Below are 17,986 nucleotides of genomic sequence, written 5' to 3'. Positions count from 1 at the left end.
GCTTTTCTTTGTCACCAAAGCGATCACGAATGCCAGGCGCCAACATGCTGCCAGTGTTTCATGATCTTGATTTAGGTTGCTCTGCTGGCACCACTCCATTTTTCAAAGGTAAAGTCCTTCAGTCCAATACCGCCTGGAGTTGCACAAGCAGCTTTGTTTATTTTTCTCCATACAGCTAGTGTCTTTCAAGCCTCTGGTTTTCCACTTGTCATTTTCCCAAAGGGTGTCTGCTGATTACTTGGGCCACCCCTTTGAGAGCGCTAGTCTAAGTCAGTTTCCTTATTTGCTTCAAAAAATCATTAATTCTTGCACTAAGCCGTGAGGCTTCTGAATCATGGCTAATGTGCAGTGTTCATGTTATACTCAGTTCTGTATGTTGTTTCTTGCAAAACGGCTACCTTTGTCAGTTTTGCTTCCACTGGAACGCCATAATGTGTTTGTCAGTTAATCCCGCCCTGGCAATGTAGCTTGCATTTTGCCAGCTGTGTATTTTCACTTCTCAAAGCGCCTAGAGATTTCTTCTCCAGTGCACAGCGCTTTACTTCAGTTCACATCACATGGGGCATGGGGATGCAGCTTGCATGGCAATGTCTCTTGAAATGGGCAGCTGTCTTTTCTTAGCCCATTCACAGATGCACAGTTTCCCCAAATGTTCAGATGCGCAATGCGCCCAGCCTGCCATCTGCATGCAGCATTTCTTTTTTCTTCCAGTGTTGATACTGGGCAAATTCTTTGCTTCTGATCAGCTCTGTTATTGCATGCCAGTGTCAGAAAGCATGCATACATCAGCATGTGTAAGGTAGATTGCGCTCTTTTTCATCTTCTCACTCACAGCAATTATTGCCTTCAGTTCAGTTTCAGCATTCTGGCTTCGCAGCCCCACCTCTGTCTTTGCTCACTCTGATGGTGTCTCTCACAGGGGATGGAATGCAGGACTGTCATTGTTTATCTTTCCTGTGCACATGGCAGCGCCATACACACACGGCAAGCTTGTTTCTTTGCCTATAACTCATAAGCTGGGGCGGCTTCAATCGAAGGCACTCGTTTCAGACAGTTCACCCAGATTAACTGTTTTCTGCACTGCTTTAGCAACTATGAAAAACTCCCATATCTGCCAGCTTCTGTAAACACCATTTTACTGAACAGGAGCGCAGCATTTTGCTTTCCTGCCTTCCTCCAACAGTTTCTTTTTTTTTTTTCGCGCACCTCGCCCAAGACAGTGCAAGTTATCTTCAAGGCACAAGCTCTGCACAGCAAGACTCTTATTTTCAAAAGAGCCACTTTTTCTTGTCATCAGATTCAACTCCATGTAATTCTGCAAATCTGCAAAGTGTCTTTTAGCCTGTTTAGAGGCAGGCTACTTATGTCCCATGTAAAATCATGTTTTTTTCTGGTGACTTTGTAGTTTGGCTTCACAAACTCACTCCAATGCAATGTGTGATCTTTCAAAAGAGCCCGCAACCCACTGAATCTTTGTGCTGTCTTATCACACACAGATTTTTCATTCTGTTGTACCATTGCTAGAATGTAACCACTTATTTCAGTGCATTTAAAACATGTCATGTGTAGTGCAGCTCCCTGCACGTTTTCTGCAAGCGCAACCCACACTCTGTATTGCTTGTGGGCTGTTAATGTGTCAACAACATTATCACTATATATCATGATCAACTTGTCCTTGTCTTGTGTAAAACATACATCCCTTAATAGCAACACTACTTCTGCCATTGGCAACAATCCCATGGCATAGTGTGGGAACAGTTAAAAATACTCTAGGGGCAATTTAGAAAATATAAATTGTCTTTTCCCCCCAAACCATTGCAAACTGATTCTGCAATTTCAAATCAATACATAAAAATCGAAAATCCAAATACCATTTACTCACTTTCTTTTTTTAAATGAGTCTCTCATCCATTGTAAGCATGGCACAGCTAAAATGCAATGTAGCGATTTTAGTGTGTTCCTTTAAACAGAATGCACCACCAGCACATGGAATTTACAGTTGCCAAAAACAAACCCTTTAGGCTTTCAACACTGATGTTACTCTTTCTCCTAAACTCCGCTCATTCCCACGTTATCTTCAGGAATGTCAACACTTCAAAAGCATACATTATAAAAGCGAACCTTCGCCTCCTTACATTACAGCCCCCCACTCGCTAGCACACTGGGGCTGAATCACAAGGTTTAGTCACTATTCACAATTTGCATGTCAAAGCCTTGCAACTTTTTTTATTTCTTTTCTCTGCCCTCATGACAAAACAGAGTGAGAACTCCGTCTCACTTTGCAATCCAAATCACAACTTTAACTGGGGAAACCGCATGAAAAAAAAAATTATTTCCTAATTAAACATAAATCTTTCTTCACCATTCATCGGAGCGCTTTAAACATAGCCATTTCCCGCTTGTTTATCGCCTTGTGCTCCCTGGCTCCGTTCCCAAGCAGTAAGTCAGCCACGACTGATTTACTGAAGGGGAAAGTCTTAACCACACATGCTATCGGCCGCGGCAAGCCGACACAAAAGTGCTGTCTATTTGACGTCTCAGAGCTGCAGGAAATGGGCAAAATCTTCCTCGGGACCAGCCCTTGAGAGCAAAAATTACCCAATTCAGCCCAAAATACAGGTTCTATCGTGCTGAGCAGTGAACTCATGCTAGTGACAAATGACACCTTCAAAACGTTTACCATTTATTAGACAAAAGCATAAACAGTAAAATTTAGCAGCACTTTGGGATTCAAGTTAGAGAAGATTACAAAACACAAAACATAGAGAAATACAAAATATAGAGAAACATAGAACTTAGAGAAACATAGAGAAACACAGTCTTACGCCCCTTCAATCCGCGCTGGGAGACCCTGGCCCTCCAAAGCTAGCTGTTGCCAGCCCCGCTCAGATGACAGTGCTGCAGGGTGCCGACAGAGCATCATGTTCCGGACACTCGATCTTGCTCGAACCAAGTCCACGGATCGATCTCCCACCTGATCCATGTGGGCATGCATTTTTGTAATCTCGTGCTGTCAGTCACCATGACGCACAGTTCCAGAACTTTCCCTGTGCAAAATATAGGCTTGCTTGTGGAAAAACCCAACTCTGTGAATTTCCACTGTGCTCCTTTCTGTGCCCCTCCCTGCTTGGAGCCCATCTGTGCGAAAGCTCAGAAATGTCTTATCAGTGCCTTCCCAGAGAAAGAGGATTTGTTTACATAGACATGCAGAGCTACAGAAAGGCAGAATATTCTAACAGAAGCCAAGATGAATTAACCCCATGTAAGCAAGCTATACCAGGCCTGCACTCATAGTGTAGTGTCCATAGCGCTTAAGATTGGCTATCTAAGCGCTATATAGGTGCCATAATGCTCCAAATACTCCAATAATGTCTCTATTAGCTACAGAACTGAGGCCTTCGCCCTGCCTGTCTATCTACAATGCATAATGTGACCTGCCACCCCTACAAGGCCTGCATATTTCTTGTAGCTCACTACTGCGTAATGGAGGTGCTACAACAGATTACTGTCAACGTTACTTTCAGCATTTAGCACATACTTTGAATAAACTATTGGCTTTCAGCGGCTAATGCTGTCATCTAAAGCCCTGATTGGCAAATTGTCACTTTTGTGTATCACGACACCGGGGTAGTTGCCTGTTTAGTCTTGATGCAAGTAGGTCGAATTGGCATGGACCCCATCGAGACATCAGTTCCTGAAACACTACCTCGTCCAGCTTCCAATCGCTGGCGTCTCTGAGGTATCTGGAGTTCCAATCAACCACTTCATTCTGCTGGCCCGGCAGATATTCCTCCATCACTGAGACTCTTCTCTCCAGACAGAGTTCCCAGAAATCCTTTGCCAGTTCTGCTACTAACCTGGAACTTGTCCCTCCCAGTCTGTTAATGTATCTCACTGCCGAGACATTGTCCATTTTTAGCAGAACGCAGCATTGAGCCCTCTCCTAGGTCCAGCATTTCACTGCAAAGGACCCTGCTAGCAACTCCAGGCAGTTGATGTGGAGGCTCGTCTCTTGATCCGACCACCTGCCCCCTGTCGACAGGTTTCCGCATCGGGCTCCCCAGCCCCATCTGCTGGCGTCAGATTCGATGATCAGGTCCGGGGATGAACCAAATATCACTCTCCCGTTCCATGCATCCATATGAATGAGCCACCATTCCAACTCTTCCCTCACCTCTTGTGAAATAGTCACCTTTGACTCGTAGGAAGCTCCCCTCCTGAGGTGATAGATCTTCAGCCTCTGGAGTGCCCTGTAATGTAGAGGTCCTGGGAATATTGCTTGGATTGATGCCGCTAGACAACGACAGTTCTCCCTTCGCTAGTGTGTGTCTCAGCTGTTTTTTGATATTGTTCACCTTGTGAATGGGTAGACTGAGCGTTCCCTTAATCGAGTCCACTATGAAACCCAGGAATTCCATTGATTGTACTGGTACTATACTGGATTTCTCCCAATTTATTAGAAAACCCAGACTCTCTAACAAATCTATTGTTATCTGTACTTCCTCTATCAGCGTCTCCTTCTCTTGGCACATCAGACACATGTCTAGATATATTATAAGTCTTATCCCTTGAGCTCTGAGGTGTGATACAACTGGTTTCATCATCTTGGTGAAACACCATGGTGCTGATGCCAGGCCGAAGGATAGGCATCGAAATTTCCATGTTGTTTCCTCCCAGATGTATCTCAGAAATCTGCAGTGCTCTTCTGCTATGGGTATAGTCAGGTATGCATCTTTCAAACCTATCCTGGCTAGTCAGTCTCCCTGAATTAGGGTATCTCTTAACAGGTGTATCCCTTCCATCTTGAAGTGTCTGTACACCACGTATCCGTTCAGGCCTCTCAGGTTTATGATTGGTCTTGTCTTGTGCTTCCCTTTTACTAGGAACATATTGCTTATGTAACCTCCTGCCCGACCTGATGCGGGTCGTATAGCTCTTTTGCTTTCCAGCCTTCGCAATTCTCTTTCCAGTAAGACTTTGTCTTCCCTGTTCATTTCTAGCCCCTTTTGTGGTTTTCCCTGATGTGGCGTTTCTAGAAAATCTATATAAAAACCTTGAGCGGTCTGTATTACCCAGGAATCTCCCAATATGTTCAACCAATTTTGTAAAAATTAAGCAGTCTTCCCCCTACTTCTGGGGTATTTAGATGTGGGTATGCTATTCTCACCTGGGTTATTCTGCTGACGTTTCCCTTGTCACCAATTTCTGCCTCTTCCTCTACTCCTTGATGGAAAGAAAGGCGTTGTCTACGCTCCTCTTGCTCTCGCCATTGAGCTCTGTCCTGATAGGATCGATTGTATTGGAACCGGCCATCCGAGCGTCCCCTGCCTCTGCTGGTCCGTCCAAAAATTGCCTCCCGAACACTCTCTTAAGAGAGGCTTGTGCCTTATCCAAGGCTGCATAGGAGTTCACAAATTTGGTTAGCTCCTTGATAAAGGAGTCCCCAAATAATTTCTTTAGATATGCCGCTATTCTTTTGGGCGGCTCCCATTCAGATGATCTGGGATGAATTAGTGCTTCCGGATCGAAATCATCGTCCTCTGCACCATCCTCCTCTGTCTCCTCCTTTTCTTCGGCGCTTTGTGGCCTTCTTCCTCTGAGGAGGATATAGATAGTATTTCTTCCTCTTCTGAGTGTTCCTCCTCCCAGTCGTCCTCACCCGCATCTGAGGTACTTGAGGATCCTTCTTGTCCCCTGCTAGGCCCCGCTTTTCCTTTCCTCTTCCTTTTACCACCTTTCTTCTTCGGTGGTGTGCACGGGGGGTATGGGCTTCTTCCGCCCTGCAGGCTGCTTTTCTGCCCCCTTTAGGTTTTTTCGGTGCCTTAAGGCCCTTGATTTCCTCCAGGCCCTGCGAGAATCTGAGCCAGTCCTCCATCAGCGCTATTTGCTGAGGTCCATGTCCCAGCGAAGCCCCCCAGGGCTTTATGGAGAACATCAGTCATTTCCGTATGGCTCCTCTTTTGGCTAACACTAGCCTTCTCCTCATCACTGGAGGAGCTCATGTTTCACAGACTCTGGGGGATTCAAATGTATGAATATAATATATATACCAGGGATTTGGTTCTTTATATTCCCTCTGTAAAGAGAGCTAATACATATATATAAATATGTATATATATTGTATAGATCACCTGGTTCGTAATTATATGTAAATATAATGCCAATTGACAGGTTTTACATGGGACTGTGCTCGTATTATCGTGCGGTACCTTGAGATGGCCTGCAGGGGCGCTGTCGTGTTCCTGACAGGATGCTGCGCTCCGATGGAACAATGCGTGCTGAAGCGGAATGAAGATTCTGATAATAATGGATCTTTCGATCTGAAAGAAATCAGTTTCTTCAATGCGCGTATCACTCGTACGTTCGCCGTTGAATTCGAATGTAGAAATGTGAGAGAGAGCGCCGGAACTACACGGTCCCGTCGCGCTCTCTCTTCCGTGTCGTAGTGCCCTCTGTGTCGGGTCTGTGGAGCTGCGGCTGCCGGTGCACCAGCCCTGTCGCGGCTGCAACTCCCAAGAACCGACTGATCTAATGTGGATATGATCTGTGCGTGCGTGCGTGTGTTAAAAAAGGATAGTATAATAACACTATCTAAACACTCTCTCATGATCACTCACACCATATAAAGATAGAATGAAAATGTACTTAACTCGCTGCCCAGTAGCAAAGAAAGAGGAGGAATAGAAAGAGAACAGGAGGTTTTATACATTGAGGACTTGTTTATTGGTTTAGAGACTTATCACATGGTCAGTTTGAGGACCAATAGAAATGGACTACAAAAACTCAGAAAAAACATGGTTGGTGTAGTTTTTACTGGTTTTGTTTTCTCATGTTCTTTGGTATTTGTTTCTTTGCTGCTGATCAGTAAAGATGTAGAGAAAGCATAATCTGAGCCTCCGGTCTTGACATAGAATGCAGGACTAAAGTGTATCATGAAAGGAACGGATAATGTTGCATGTATGGTTGCATGGCCTGGTTTCTGGACTGGTAAAGACAATGAAACTAATCGTTTTTTTTTGTTGTTGGCTAAAAGCCAGGACTATCGTACGTGATCTAGGGGCACCTGCCAGTAAAGGAAACCTTGAGTGTTTGTGTTTTCTGAGCAAACGGTGACTGTTAGTAGACTTGTAACAGGACTACGTTTCCCAGCAAGCGAGAGGGAGCGAGTGAGAGAGCCAAGCGTGTGTCACATGATACATAACTTGCGCAATGTTTCCCGGGTTTCCTGTCATCTGACCTGGCTACACAGGCGGTGATTCTTATTTTCTCTGACTGGTTGAATTGAGCTGGAAAGTATAACGATCGACTGTCTAAGCCGTAACCTATTCTTATTTGGTGTCTTTCGTCCAGTTTATATGTGTACTTCCTGCATGTGAAAGGTAAACTGCCGCTCGCAATGCTTGTGCACAACTGCACTTTTCCTTAATGTACCTAGTGCTACTTTAAATGGGCTTTTCCTTAGATATTCAGATGACGGATCATTTACGGGACCCTGAGTTGCATTTGGATGTTTCAATTATTTATTTTACTTTGCTATTGTAGCATCTGAGTCAGCTATTCATTTTTATCTTTCAGGAAGGGACACCCGGCTGCTTTGTCCAAGAAGTTTGCAAGTGGGCTCAGCAAGTAATAAGCGAAGATGTCTCCTGAGAACAAGAAGCTGTTCAATATCCTGATCTTGGGCTTTGCCTTCATGTTTATGTTCACTGCGTTCCAAACCTGCGGGAACATTGCGGTGAGTTAGCAGCCCACATTGTTTCTAACGTGTGGATTTAATTCTCTGGGTGCTGACAATTTAATTATAAGGCAGGGTAAAACCTTAAGGTCTAAATATTTCAAATATCTAAAGTTGTTCACTGTGACTAGCTCACTCAGCCCTTCTTCGTTTTATTTTTAGCGCTAAAACTATAACGTTGGCTGGCAGGTAGGAGGGAAGTGGGATGTGTGGGGGGTCACCCAGCTTGTGGCTAAATGCCTCTTTTATCCTGCCCCCCCTCTCGTTGAGCTAACTGCCACGTAGTAGCATCAACCTTTGTGTTGTATAAGGCCTGCCATTTTTTTTATTTCTAAGCAGTCCGCTGTAACCGAGCACCTAGTTTCATAAAAATACCTTATCCAAGTCTGCTTCCACTGCTTGATTTTATTTGTGTATCGATATTAGGTGAGCACTGACAGCGTATTACCAGGTACTCGCACCATTTGTCAACTGTTTTTATCTGTACCATTGTGGCTGGATCTGACAAATGCCTCTCGCTTACTTTCATAAAAGCAAAAACGGTTGACTTTGTCTGTGCTTGTTTTGTTTGCGTTCTGGCATTTCTAGTAAATGCTAAATGAACAGTTGTTTTATTACGATTTATACCGCGCACAGCTGCCTCTTTATGGTATCAAGGTGCTCTGGTGGATTTGAAAAGGAAGGCGGGCTCAGGAGGTTTAGTGGGAGGGAGAGTGCACGACAGCATTGTTGGTCTATTGGGAGCTTCAGTTTGGAAAATCCGGTCACTGCGTTAGGGTTTGCTGTGTATAGTGTTCTATAGTGTTGGGTGCTGCAATGTGTGCAGTTTGGGGTGGTTTCGGTTTCTGTTGTGGTGGAGGTATGTGTGTTTTGTTTGGTTGTTGAGGTTGACTTTGTAGAATTCTGGGAAGTTTTTCTTAGGATTAGTGATGAAGGTGGTCTGTGCACCTCTATGAGAGGGCTATTTTTCTTTGGCTGGGTCCATAGCCTTGTATGAATGGTTTGCATTATTCTGGCTTTTTCTTTGGGGCAGCTTGGTTTCGGTTCATTGGGATTTGGTTGTTTTGGGTGTTCTTTTCTGTTCGAAACTCGCTCCCCAAGGAAATATGTTTTGCCGAGATGCAGGAGAATGCTAATCCACCACATTTCCACTTGACTATTGCTTTGGTTGAAGGCGAATGTCATTGCTGGACCTCGATATTCGGTTCGGTTTGGTTTGTAGATGGAGATTGTTTTCCTAAATTAATTCTGTCTCTGGGTCATGGCTATTCCAAAGAATATTTTTTTTTGTGTTGACTGTGAGCCATTGTTAGGGTTCTCAGTGCTGGTGTGATGTGTTCTCTCTGTGAGTCTGAGCACTAGTTTTTTCCTGCTGTTATGTATTTGCTGTAGTTCTTTGGTGTGGTAGTCTTGTCATTTCAAGATGATGCTGTTGGCATAGTCTATTCATGACAATGGAGATGACTGCAAGTGTTCTCTGTGGGAAGTTGGTGGAGCGGGGGGGAGGGGGGAGGTCGTATCCGCTTGATTGTGCAAAGGTGGAGGAAGCACTGACTACTGTGTGACTTGTGGTTCGAGTGTTAAACAATAATTGGCCATTAGTATTCCAAGGATGCTAACTACTTTGGAAGGTTCAGGTCTATTTCCCATTTCGGTAAGCCATTGAATATGGTATTGGTTCAACAGGCTGTTGGGCATGATCTAGATTTCTGTTTTGTCTGGGTTGCGTTTAAAGCTGCTGGTGCTCATGTTTATTTCGATGACAGTTAGGGTTTGGTCTGGTTATCCAGTTGTGGTGATTTGTGTCGTCTTCATATTTGTAGCAGGTGAGTCCATATCTTTTGATGAGTGGGGTCATGCAGATGTTCAAGAGAAGTGGTGAGATTGAGCCTTGAAAAACTTTGCAGGTATGTTGTGTCTTATGAGTTAAAGAGGTTTAGCCACATTGTTTACGTTCTTTTTTGTCAGGAAGGATTTTAGCCTTAGTTAATCAGTGTTGCTGATTCCTATTTCTGAGTTTTTGGATGAGGGTTTCGTGCTGAACTGTTTTGAGGCTGCTGATGGGTCTAGTAGTATTAGCACTGAGGTGTTGTTGGAGTCTGCATTATTTTTTACGTTATCCCAAATGGAGAGTAGTGTGCGGTTTCGTTCCTTGCATACATCTGAAACTGACTTGTGCCTGGTCTAGTATCTGATTGCTTTCTACATGTTCCAGGATCATTTGTGTATATGTAGCTTACTAGGAGTTTCACTGGGGAAGGAATGTTTGCGATTAGTCGTTGGTTAGGTGTTTCTTGGGGGAGGAGGGGAAGTTTATGTATGTATGCCGATTTTAAAGCTTTGTGGTACATTTCCTATTGTCAGTGAATGGTTAAAGAGGTTGTGGAAATATTCTGCAGTTATTTTTTTGGATGAGGATAGTCTTGTACATTCCTGGTCAGCAAGGGTCCACTGGTAAACCTGCTGCGTTGCTTTTGTTCATTAGGCTGTCGAAATTGGTGGAAAGTATTTTAGTCTTGTGGTTGGTTCCTGAGTTGGCTGGATAGGGGAGGGGTGTTGGTGTTCTTGGGCATACACTTGATGACTTGCTGGATACTAGTGAGTTTTGTTTTTGAAATGGTTTGCAAGGTCATTGCACAGTTTCTGTGAGGGCGTGGTTATGTTGCTGGCTGTTGGGTTTCATAGTTCGTTGATGATGCTGAACATCTTTCTGGGTGTTAGAATTTGCGGTACGTGCTGTGTAGCATAGTTTTTTGCTTTCTGCTTTGTATAGTTTTACCTGCCCCTGGTATGTGTGTTGTGCTTGTTTGTCCTTTTTCTTATGCAGATCAGTTTTTACTCGATTTCTTGCTTAAGTTTCCTGGTTTTCTTCAGTGCTTTGGGGAGAGGTGTGATCCATCTCGTCATTGTTTACTTTAACGAGGGGGGTGAACGTTTTTTTCTGGTGCAATATCATCTAGTGTTTTTGTAATCCATTTATTTTTAATTTTTTGGGGATTGTCTCTGTCCTTTTTTCATGTTGAGTGAATCTAAGGGCTTAAGTCAAACGTTAAAAAAATGTAATAAAAAATGGACAAAAAGAGTGATTTAGAAAGACCGCTCTGTGAGCGCACAGAGCAGTCTTTTTAAATCATACTGTCACTCCCCTGCTACACCAGAGTGCATGCAGAGGCCGACGGGCCAGGACCCGCCAGCGGGGGAGAGCTGCTAAGGGTTTATGTCTGTGTGTGCGTTTTGAGTTGAGGGGGTGGTCTTTGGGTGGTCAGGGAGGCATTTTGGGTGAGCTATCCGCACATAACCCACAATGCCCCCCCACTGACCCCCCCCCTCTTGCCCGATTTCAAAGAAGCCTGTGAGGGTTGAAAAAAGTCATTTTTTAAAAAAATTTATTTTTTCAATTTGTGTAGGTCTCCTAAAATCGGCCCCAAAAAAATCAGTCTTTTTGTTTTGTTAGGCAGCCTACAAAAATCGAAGAAATTAAATGTCGATTCTAAGTGAGGTTTCGTGGATTCCAGTCTGGAGTTTAGTTCAATGGTACTTTATGGATTTCCAGTTTTTCCTCTGAATTGGAGGAGTGTTTGAGATGTTGGCTTGTATTAGCATTGGCGGATGGATCACAAAGGATATTATAAGGTGGTCTCTCCAGAGAATCCAAGGGCTGGAAGGACACGGCAAACAAGAGTGTCTGGGCTCCTTATGCTGTATATGCAATGACTTGAGATTTGTGGCTTTGTATTGTCAGCCCATTGGTTCCTTGCACATACATTGATTGCAATGCCACCTTCTGTTCAAGATAAAATGTTTGTTTGTGGTTGTGCTTTACAACAAGGTTACATTCGTAGTAGTACCTCCAGGTGTGTGGAAATGAGTGCAGGTATTTGATTATTGGCTCAGGGAGTTGATATAGATGGGCCTGCAAGGACTAGATATAGGAGGAGACCATCTAAATATTTTTAAATAGTAGCAGCACAATATAAAATGCCCAGGTGTAAAGTATGCATCTGTGTATATTTAGTAATATAACCCTGACAGTTGACAATGTCCATGTGTTTATTATTAGTTTATGCAACCAATCATACCGTGTTGGGTTAATAAGCATTAATATTGTGCCATTCACCAGAGTAGTAGTCCAACGGTGCCAAGTTTTGTAAACCTAGTGGCATTGTTCGCCAGGCTGATGTAACCAGACCTTGTTCTGAGAGGAAAAGAGTGGTGGGATTCAAGTGGAGACAAACCACTGTAAAGCTGGAAGGCGGTAAGGGAGACTGGGTATGATTAGGATAGGGGTAAGTGTGTAATAGTTGACAGTGGATTTAACTAATGTTGATGGGGAGGAGATGGAATAAAACATGCCTGTGATGTTGAGCAGTTTTTAATAAATCGCTTGCGTGGTATTAGAATTAGTCAGAGTATTGGTGTGTGATGAACATGCAATGTGCTCAAGAAGTGCCTTTGAAGCCTCAAGACTTCTTTGTCAAAAGAGATTCTGAATTACACTCTAACCTCTTATACACAAGGTGGATAATGTGGTGGTGTCAGTCCAACTGCCATAACAAATGGTTGACCCCTCGATCCTTGAAGAGCCATAACTGCTAGCCACTTGGTGACTGATGAGATGAATGATTAATGCCCGGTGCTGTGAATAAAATGGGATGTATGTTAACAAATAGAGTACCAAAAGATCGAATTAGAAAATTGTGAACACCACTTGTTCGAGTTTTGTTATTCTATCTTTTATCTTACTTAATTTTTTTTTGTTCCACGCATGTAATGTATGCGTGGTACAGCCCCGAAGCCCATAATACCGAATTGCGGGGTACAGGGTACACCCCCGCTCTCCTTGTTTGGTATTTTGGGATTCAGTCTTTTCAACCAGACCGAATGCACACTAATTGTGCATTAAGTTTTTTTCCTCGCTCTTTTCGTGCAAACACCATATAATGTAGTTTATAGCACAGCGAGTAGAGTGCTCGCTTTGACATCTGTGCAGAGCCTGCTGACACAGGTTTGAATCCCGGCAGGGCCAAACTCTGCCTTTCATCCTTCCAAGGTCGATAAATGAGCACCACACACCGTGGGTAATAATAAGTAGTGCTCAGATGCCTGATGGTTCGTAGCGCTATATAAATACTAAATTATTATTGTTAGTTTTTGTAAGTAGGCTATGTAATCTTTCTATAGCAAGGGGAAATGATCCACTTGTAATCTGGAATATTATTTTTACATGCTTACTATGAACACTAAAAAAGCAGTTTCTACCTAGAGAAACGAGAGAAAAAAAACGTGGTCTTTATAGTCTGGGTAGTGTGACGGGTCAGAAGGAGGAAGCAAACTCTTTAACCCTTTAAGTGCCCTCGCACCCCCCTCAGTGCCAAGGCCTTTTTTGGTGATTTTGGTATGTGGCCATTCAATGCATGCCTTGTAACATTTTTCTTACATGAGATGGCTCAGCCAAATTTGGCCCTTTTTTTCCCCCCACATGGTCGTGATGCCACCCAGGAATCCTAGGTTGCTCTAGGGGGGTGAGAGAAAATAAGCAAAAAGGGGAAAATTTGTTTTTTTTCTAAAAATTGCAATCAAATTATGTACAAAGAAGCCTGTGGTCTTTTCCTTGTAAGAGCTAGTAACAAATGGTTTGCTGTGCTGAATACCCCAATTTCCTGGCTTTCAAGAACAGGTTGAGTGGAAACGAAAAAAAATGATTTTGCTGTGGTTAGCAATCGTTTTGTGAGAGGTAGGCGATTTTGCCCAACTTTGCCAATTGGACATGCATGAACAGAATGGAAGAAAAGGGTAGGAAAGCCGAATTGGAGGATAGACGGGCATATAGTTCTGAAAAGTAGACACAATTCCAAGTTTTGGAAGGGGTGATTTGCGCAGGTCAGGCAACAACTCGGTAGGGGAAAATCCATAGTTTGGGGAAAAAGCAGGAAAATGACCAAAAAAAAGGCATGTGGTGGACCTGGTTGGCTTGGTACGGCAATGGCTTCTATGAATTTTGAGGAAAAACAATGCTCCGCTACATTTGCCTGATTCTTGCAGTTAGGAAATCGCACATTCTTTGTAGTGTTTCACAAAACAAGCAATACCACAAGCCAAACACTGAGCCATGGTACACAGGAGTTTTCTGCTTCCAGCCTGAATAGACGTACTTCGCATGTGTATATCACGAAAACCAATGTGGTGAGGAACGGCAAGCATACATTTTTCGAAAGAGCACAGGCAGACTTTTTCATGGGTAGGTGACTTTTGCAGGTTACAAAAGTGTATGGTCCCTAAAGTAGCGACACAATGTAGGGCACATTTGGGAAATGAAAGGGTTGTGTGATAAAGGGCACCAGCAAATGGGTTGAAACGTTATGAAAACCACACAACAAATGTCATACCTTGCCGTGTTCCCACACGTGTTCTGATGAAAACGGTACCTCACGTGTGGGTGCACCTACATGGGCGCCAAGGGGAAAGCCTAAAACACGCCTAACCGCAAGTTTTTTCAGACAGCTGAATTTCACGATTTTTTTCAGAAGGGCATACCATACAGATGAGTCTAGGGTGTACAAGCCACTGTCTTGATATTGGGCAAAATCTTCCTCGGGGCCAGCCCTTTGAGAGCAAAAATACCCAATTCAGCCCAAAATACAGGTTCTATTGTGCTGAGCAGTGATCTCATGCAAGTGACAAATGACACCCTCAAAGTGTTAGCATATTTATTCTAAGCAGTGAATTTCATATACATTTGGAATTCAAGTTAGAGAATATTACAAAGCATAAAACAAAGAGCAATGCAAAATATAGTGAAACATGGAACTTAGATAAACATAGAGAAACATAGAGAAATATAGAGAAACATAGAGAAACACAGTCTTACGTCCCTTTAAGCAGCACTGGGGAGACCTTGGGCCCTCATAAGCTAGCTGTAAACAAGCCCCGCTCAGAGGACAATGCTGAAGGACACCGTATGAGCCAATGCCGGGCACCTGTTTCTGCACGAATCAAGTCCACAGGCGATCTCCCCCTGATCCATGTGTGCATGGATATTTTATAATCTCTTGCTGTCAGTCACCATGACGCACAGTTCCAGAACTTTCCCTGTGCAACTGGCTCATGGAAAAAACCCAGCTCTCTCTGAGATGCTCCCTGCTCGCTCCTACCCCCTCCCTTGTTCCCATCTGCGCTGGCTGAGGAATGTCTTATCAGTACCTTCCCAGAGAAAAGGAAGATTAGCTTGGAGCCAGGGCTAACGTTAGTGAGGCTGAATATTCTAAGGGAAGCAGGGATGTATTAACCCCATCTGCAAGCTCTAAAAGGCATGCACTCATAGCTTAGTGTTTATAGCGCTTAAGACTGGCTATCCAAGCGCTATATAGGTGCCATGATGTTCCAAACACTCCAAAAACCTATTAGCTACATAGCTAGGGGCCCTCCCTGCCTGTCTATCAACAATGCTTAATTTGACCTATTTCATACTAGGCCTGCATATTCCTTGTAGCTCACTACTGCATAATGGAAGTGCTACAACAGACTACTGTCAGCATTTTTAGCACATACTTTGAATACACTATTGGCTTTCAGCGGCTAATGCTGTCATCTAAAGCCCTGATTGGCAAGGTTGCAATTTCGTGTATCACTACAGCCACCAAGGAAAACAGGGAAACGAACCCATGCATTTCCGAAAAGAGGACACCAGTGGGAATCCGCAGAGGTCTGACTTGCACAAATCGGGCCAGAATTTATTACCCAGAAACCCTGGCAAAGTCTGAAATATGACCCCAAAAACCCCCCAATTTCTGCACATTTCACTCGGCTCACCCACCGAAACACGCTGCCAACAACACATGGCCTACCTTCCCGCTTCCCACACGTGTCCCGACGAAAACGGTACCTCACATGTGTGGGTGCACCTACCCGGGTGCCAAGGGGAAAGCCTGCAACACGGCTCACCCCAAGTCTTTTCCGACCGCTGAATTTCATGATTTTTTTTCAGAAGGGTATATATACCATACAGATATGAGCCTAGGGTGTCCAAGCCACCAAGGAAAACAGGGAAACGAACCCATGCATTTCCGAAAAGAGGACACCCGTGGGAATCCGCAGAGGTCTGACTTGCGCAAAACGGCCAATAATTTGTTACCCAGCAGAACCCCAGACAAAGTGAACATTGTGTCCCCCCACACCCCCCCAAATATCACACTTTGTCAGATTGTGGCTAATAAACACTGGGGCAATCTGCGCAAGGCAGACCTCTGTGTATTCCCACAGGTGTCCTCTTTTCGGAAATGCATGGGGTTCCCTGTTTTCCTTGCTGGCTGCGACACCCTAGGCCCAAATCTGTAGGTTGCCCACATGAACATAATCTGCTGTGCCAAAAGGCTTGGGGCTACCAGTGGGTTACCCTTTTCCTTTTGCACACAGGTAGATGTACATGTCAGGTACCGTTTTCATCGGGACATGTTTGGTGATGCGGGAAGGTAGGCCATGTGTTGGCGGTGTGTAAACCAAGAAAAAAATTGAAAATGGCAGGCTCCACTTTAGGGGGCGGGGGGGCTGAGGGTCTCCCTAAACTGCCAGGGAATTTTGTAATGTGAATGGGGGTGCACCTCTCCACCCCTCCCCCCAAATGGAGGGGCGGGGCATCTCATGTAGCCCTCCCTGGGGGCAGATAAGGGGGTTTTGTCATGCACTCCTCCCTGGAGTCAGGTGTCCCTTCCTAGGAGCAGATATCTGCCCCCAGGGTGGGTGGCATGACATGTCCCCCACTCCATTGTGGGTGCGGGGGGGAGGGAGCCACCACCCCTCCCTATTAGAAAATTCCCCGTTGGTTTGGGGTGCCCCTCAGCCCCCCTAAAATACTGTCTACCATTTTCACTTTTTTCCTTTTGGTTACCCAAATCCCCTTGGCACAGATGGGCCCAATAGTGTGCCATTCTGCCCCCAGGGTACCCAAAACATACTGTCCCACCCATTGGGGGGCCTGTCCGACATTTTGTGGTAGCTCTCTTCCCCCCCCCCCCAAACCCAAATGGAGGGTGGGTGTACCTCACGCAGCCGTTTGTCGGAAGCCAGGGTGGCCTGCATCTGCGCCCAGCAATGCTTTCACAAAAGGTGTTGTTGGAAAGGGGAGAATCTCCCCTTTCCAATGACCCCTCCCTCGATCTCCGGCTTGAAATGCAGCCGGAGATCGAGGGGGAGAAAGGTGGAGACTCACTGCAGCAGCCCGAAATGGCTGCTGTGAAAATTATTTTCCCTTTCGTGTCGGCACGCCAACGTGAAACTGAAGGTAATCCAGCCCCCGGGCAGTGAGGGGGATTAATCCCCCCCCCCCTTCACATAGCCCGGGGCTGTTTTGAGCGATCCCTGCAGGGATCGCTCAAAACAAGGTGCCAAAAAGGATGAGCTATCTCATCCTTGGCACCCTGGAGGTAATCCTAAGGACGAGATACCTCCCTATGGCAATGGGGTATTCCCTACCTTAAAATATAACTAAGGTAGACGTGGTATAAGATCATGTTTAGGTGGCATTATACCCCTGTCCGGCTTAATAGATTTTTTCCTACTGTGTCGAGGTTGTGCTGGAGGGGTTGCGGGATGGCGGGCTCCGCAGAGCACATTTGGTGGGACTGCCCCAAGCTAAAATCGTTCTGGGGGGAGGTGAGGGAGGCACAGGGACTGGCCTTTGGGCTGAAGGACGGGAGGACTCCAGCGCACATTCTCTTGGGGGATCGGGTGGATTCTGAGGCAGGTGAACCTAGAGGAAGAGAAAAAGCTATTGTTATTACGACTCTTGCCGCTATGCAGCTAATAGCCCAGAGATGGAAAGGCTCTGAAGTTCCTAAGATACAGGACTGGTTCCGAAAACTGTGGGAGATAGTGGCTTTGGAATGGGCGACTTATGCCATGGACAACAAGGCCCAGAGCTTCGCGGCAGACTGGGGGGAACTACTGCAAGTTCTTAATGATGATTATAAGGTGAGGTGGTGCCCACAGCGACTGAGGCTTCTGGATTTGCAATAACTGTGGTATTTTTTTTTTGTTTTTTTTCTTCTTCTTCTAAAATGGTTGAAGGGTGAAGGGGACTAACTTGTTGCCGAGAGGGGGGACATGGGGGGGGGGGGGGAGGGATTGTTTGCTTGTTATTTTGTGAAAATCAATAAAAAGAGTTTACAAAAAAAAAATATATAACTAAGGTGCTAGTCAGTTGTCTTTTCCAATGTCCAAAAGGAATCTGTCCACCGTCCAAAAACAAACACTATA

General features: G+C 44.9%; 1 protein-coding gene across 2 annotated transcripts in view; it reads left to right on the top strand.

Annotated features, from left to right (window-relative positions):
• The first annotated feature begins 7,216 nt into the window (after positions 1-7,216).
• MFSD11 (major facilitator superfamily domain containing 11) overlaps positions 7,217-17,986 on the top strand; it is a 1,014,059-nt gene continuing 1,003,289 nt past the window's right edge. For both annotated transcript variants that reach the window (XM_069654654.1, XM_069654655.1), the window contains exons 1-2: positions 7,217-7,379; positions 7,576-7,735. In XM_069654654.1, coding sequence (XP_069510755.1) covers positions 7,640-7,735 — 96 coding nt within the window. In that variant the 5' untranslated portion in view covers positions 7,217-7,379; positions 7,576-7,639. The remainder of the gene's footprint in view (positions 7,380-7,575; positions 7,736-17,986) is intronic.

The sequence above is a fragment of the Ambystoma mexicanum genome, chromosome 3q (assembly GCF_040938575.1).
Source record: "Ambystoma mexicanum isolate Mex_15411 chromosome 3q, UKY_AmexF1_1, whole genome shotgun sequence".
Lineage (NCBI taxonomy): Eukaryota > Metazoa > Chordata > Amphibia > Caudata > Ambystomatidae > Ambystoma > Ambystoma mexicanum.
The sequence above is the reverse complement of the archived record's forward strand: the minus strand, read 5'-3'. Positions and strand labels throughout refer to the sequence as shown.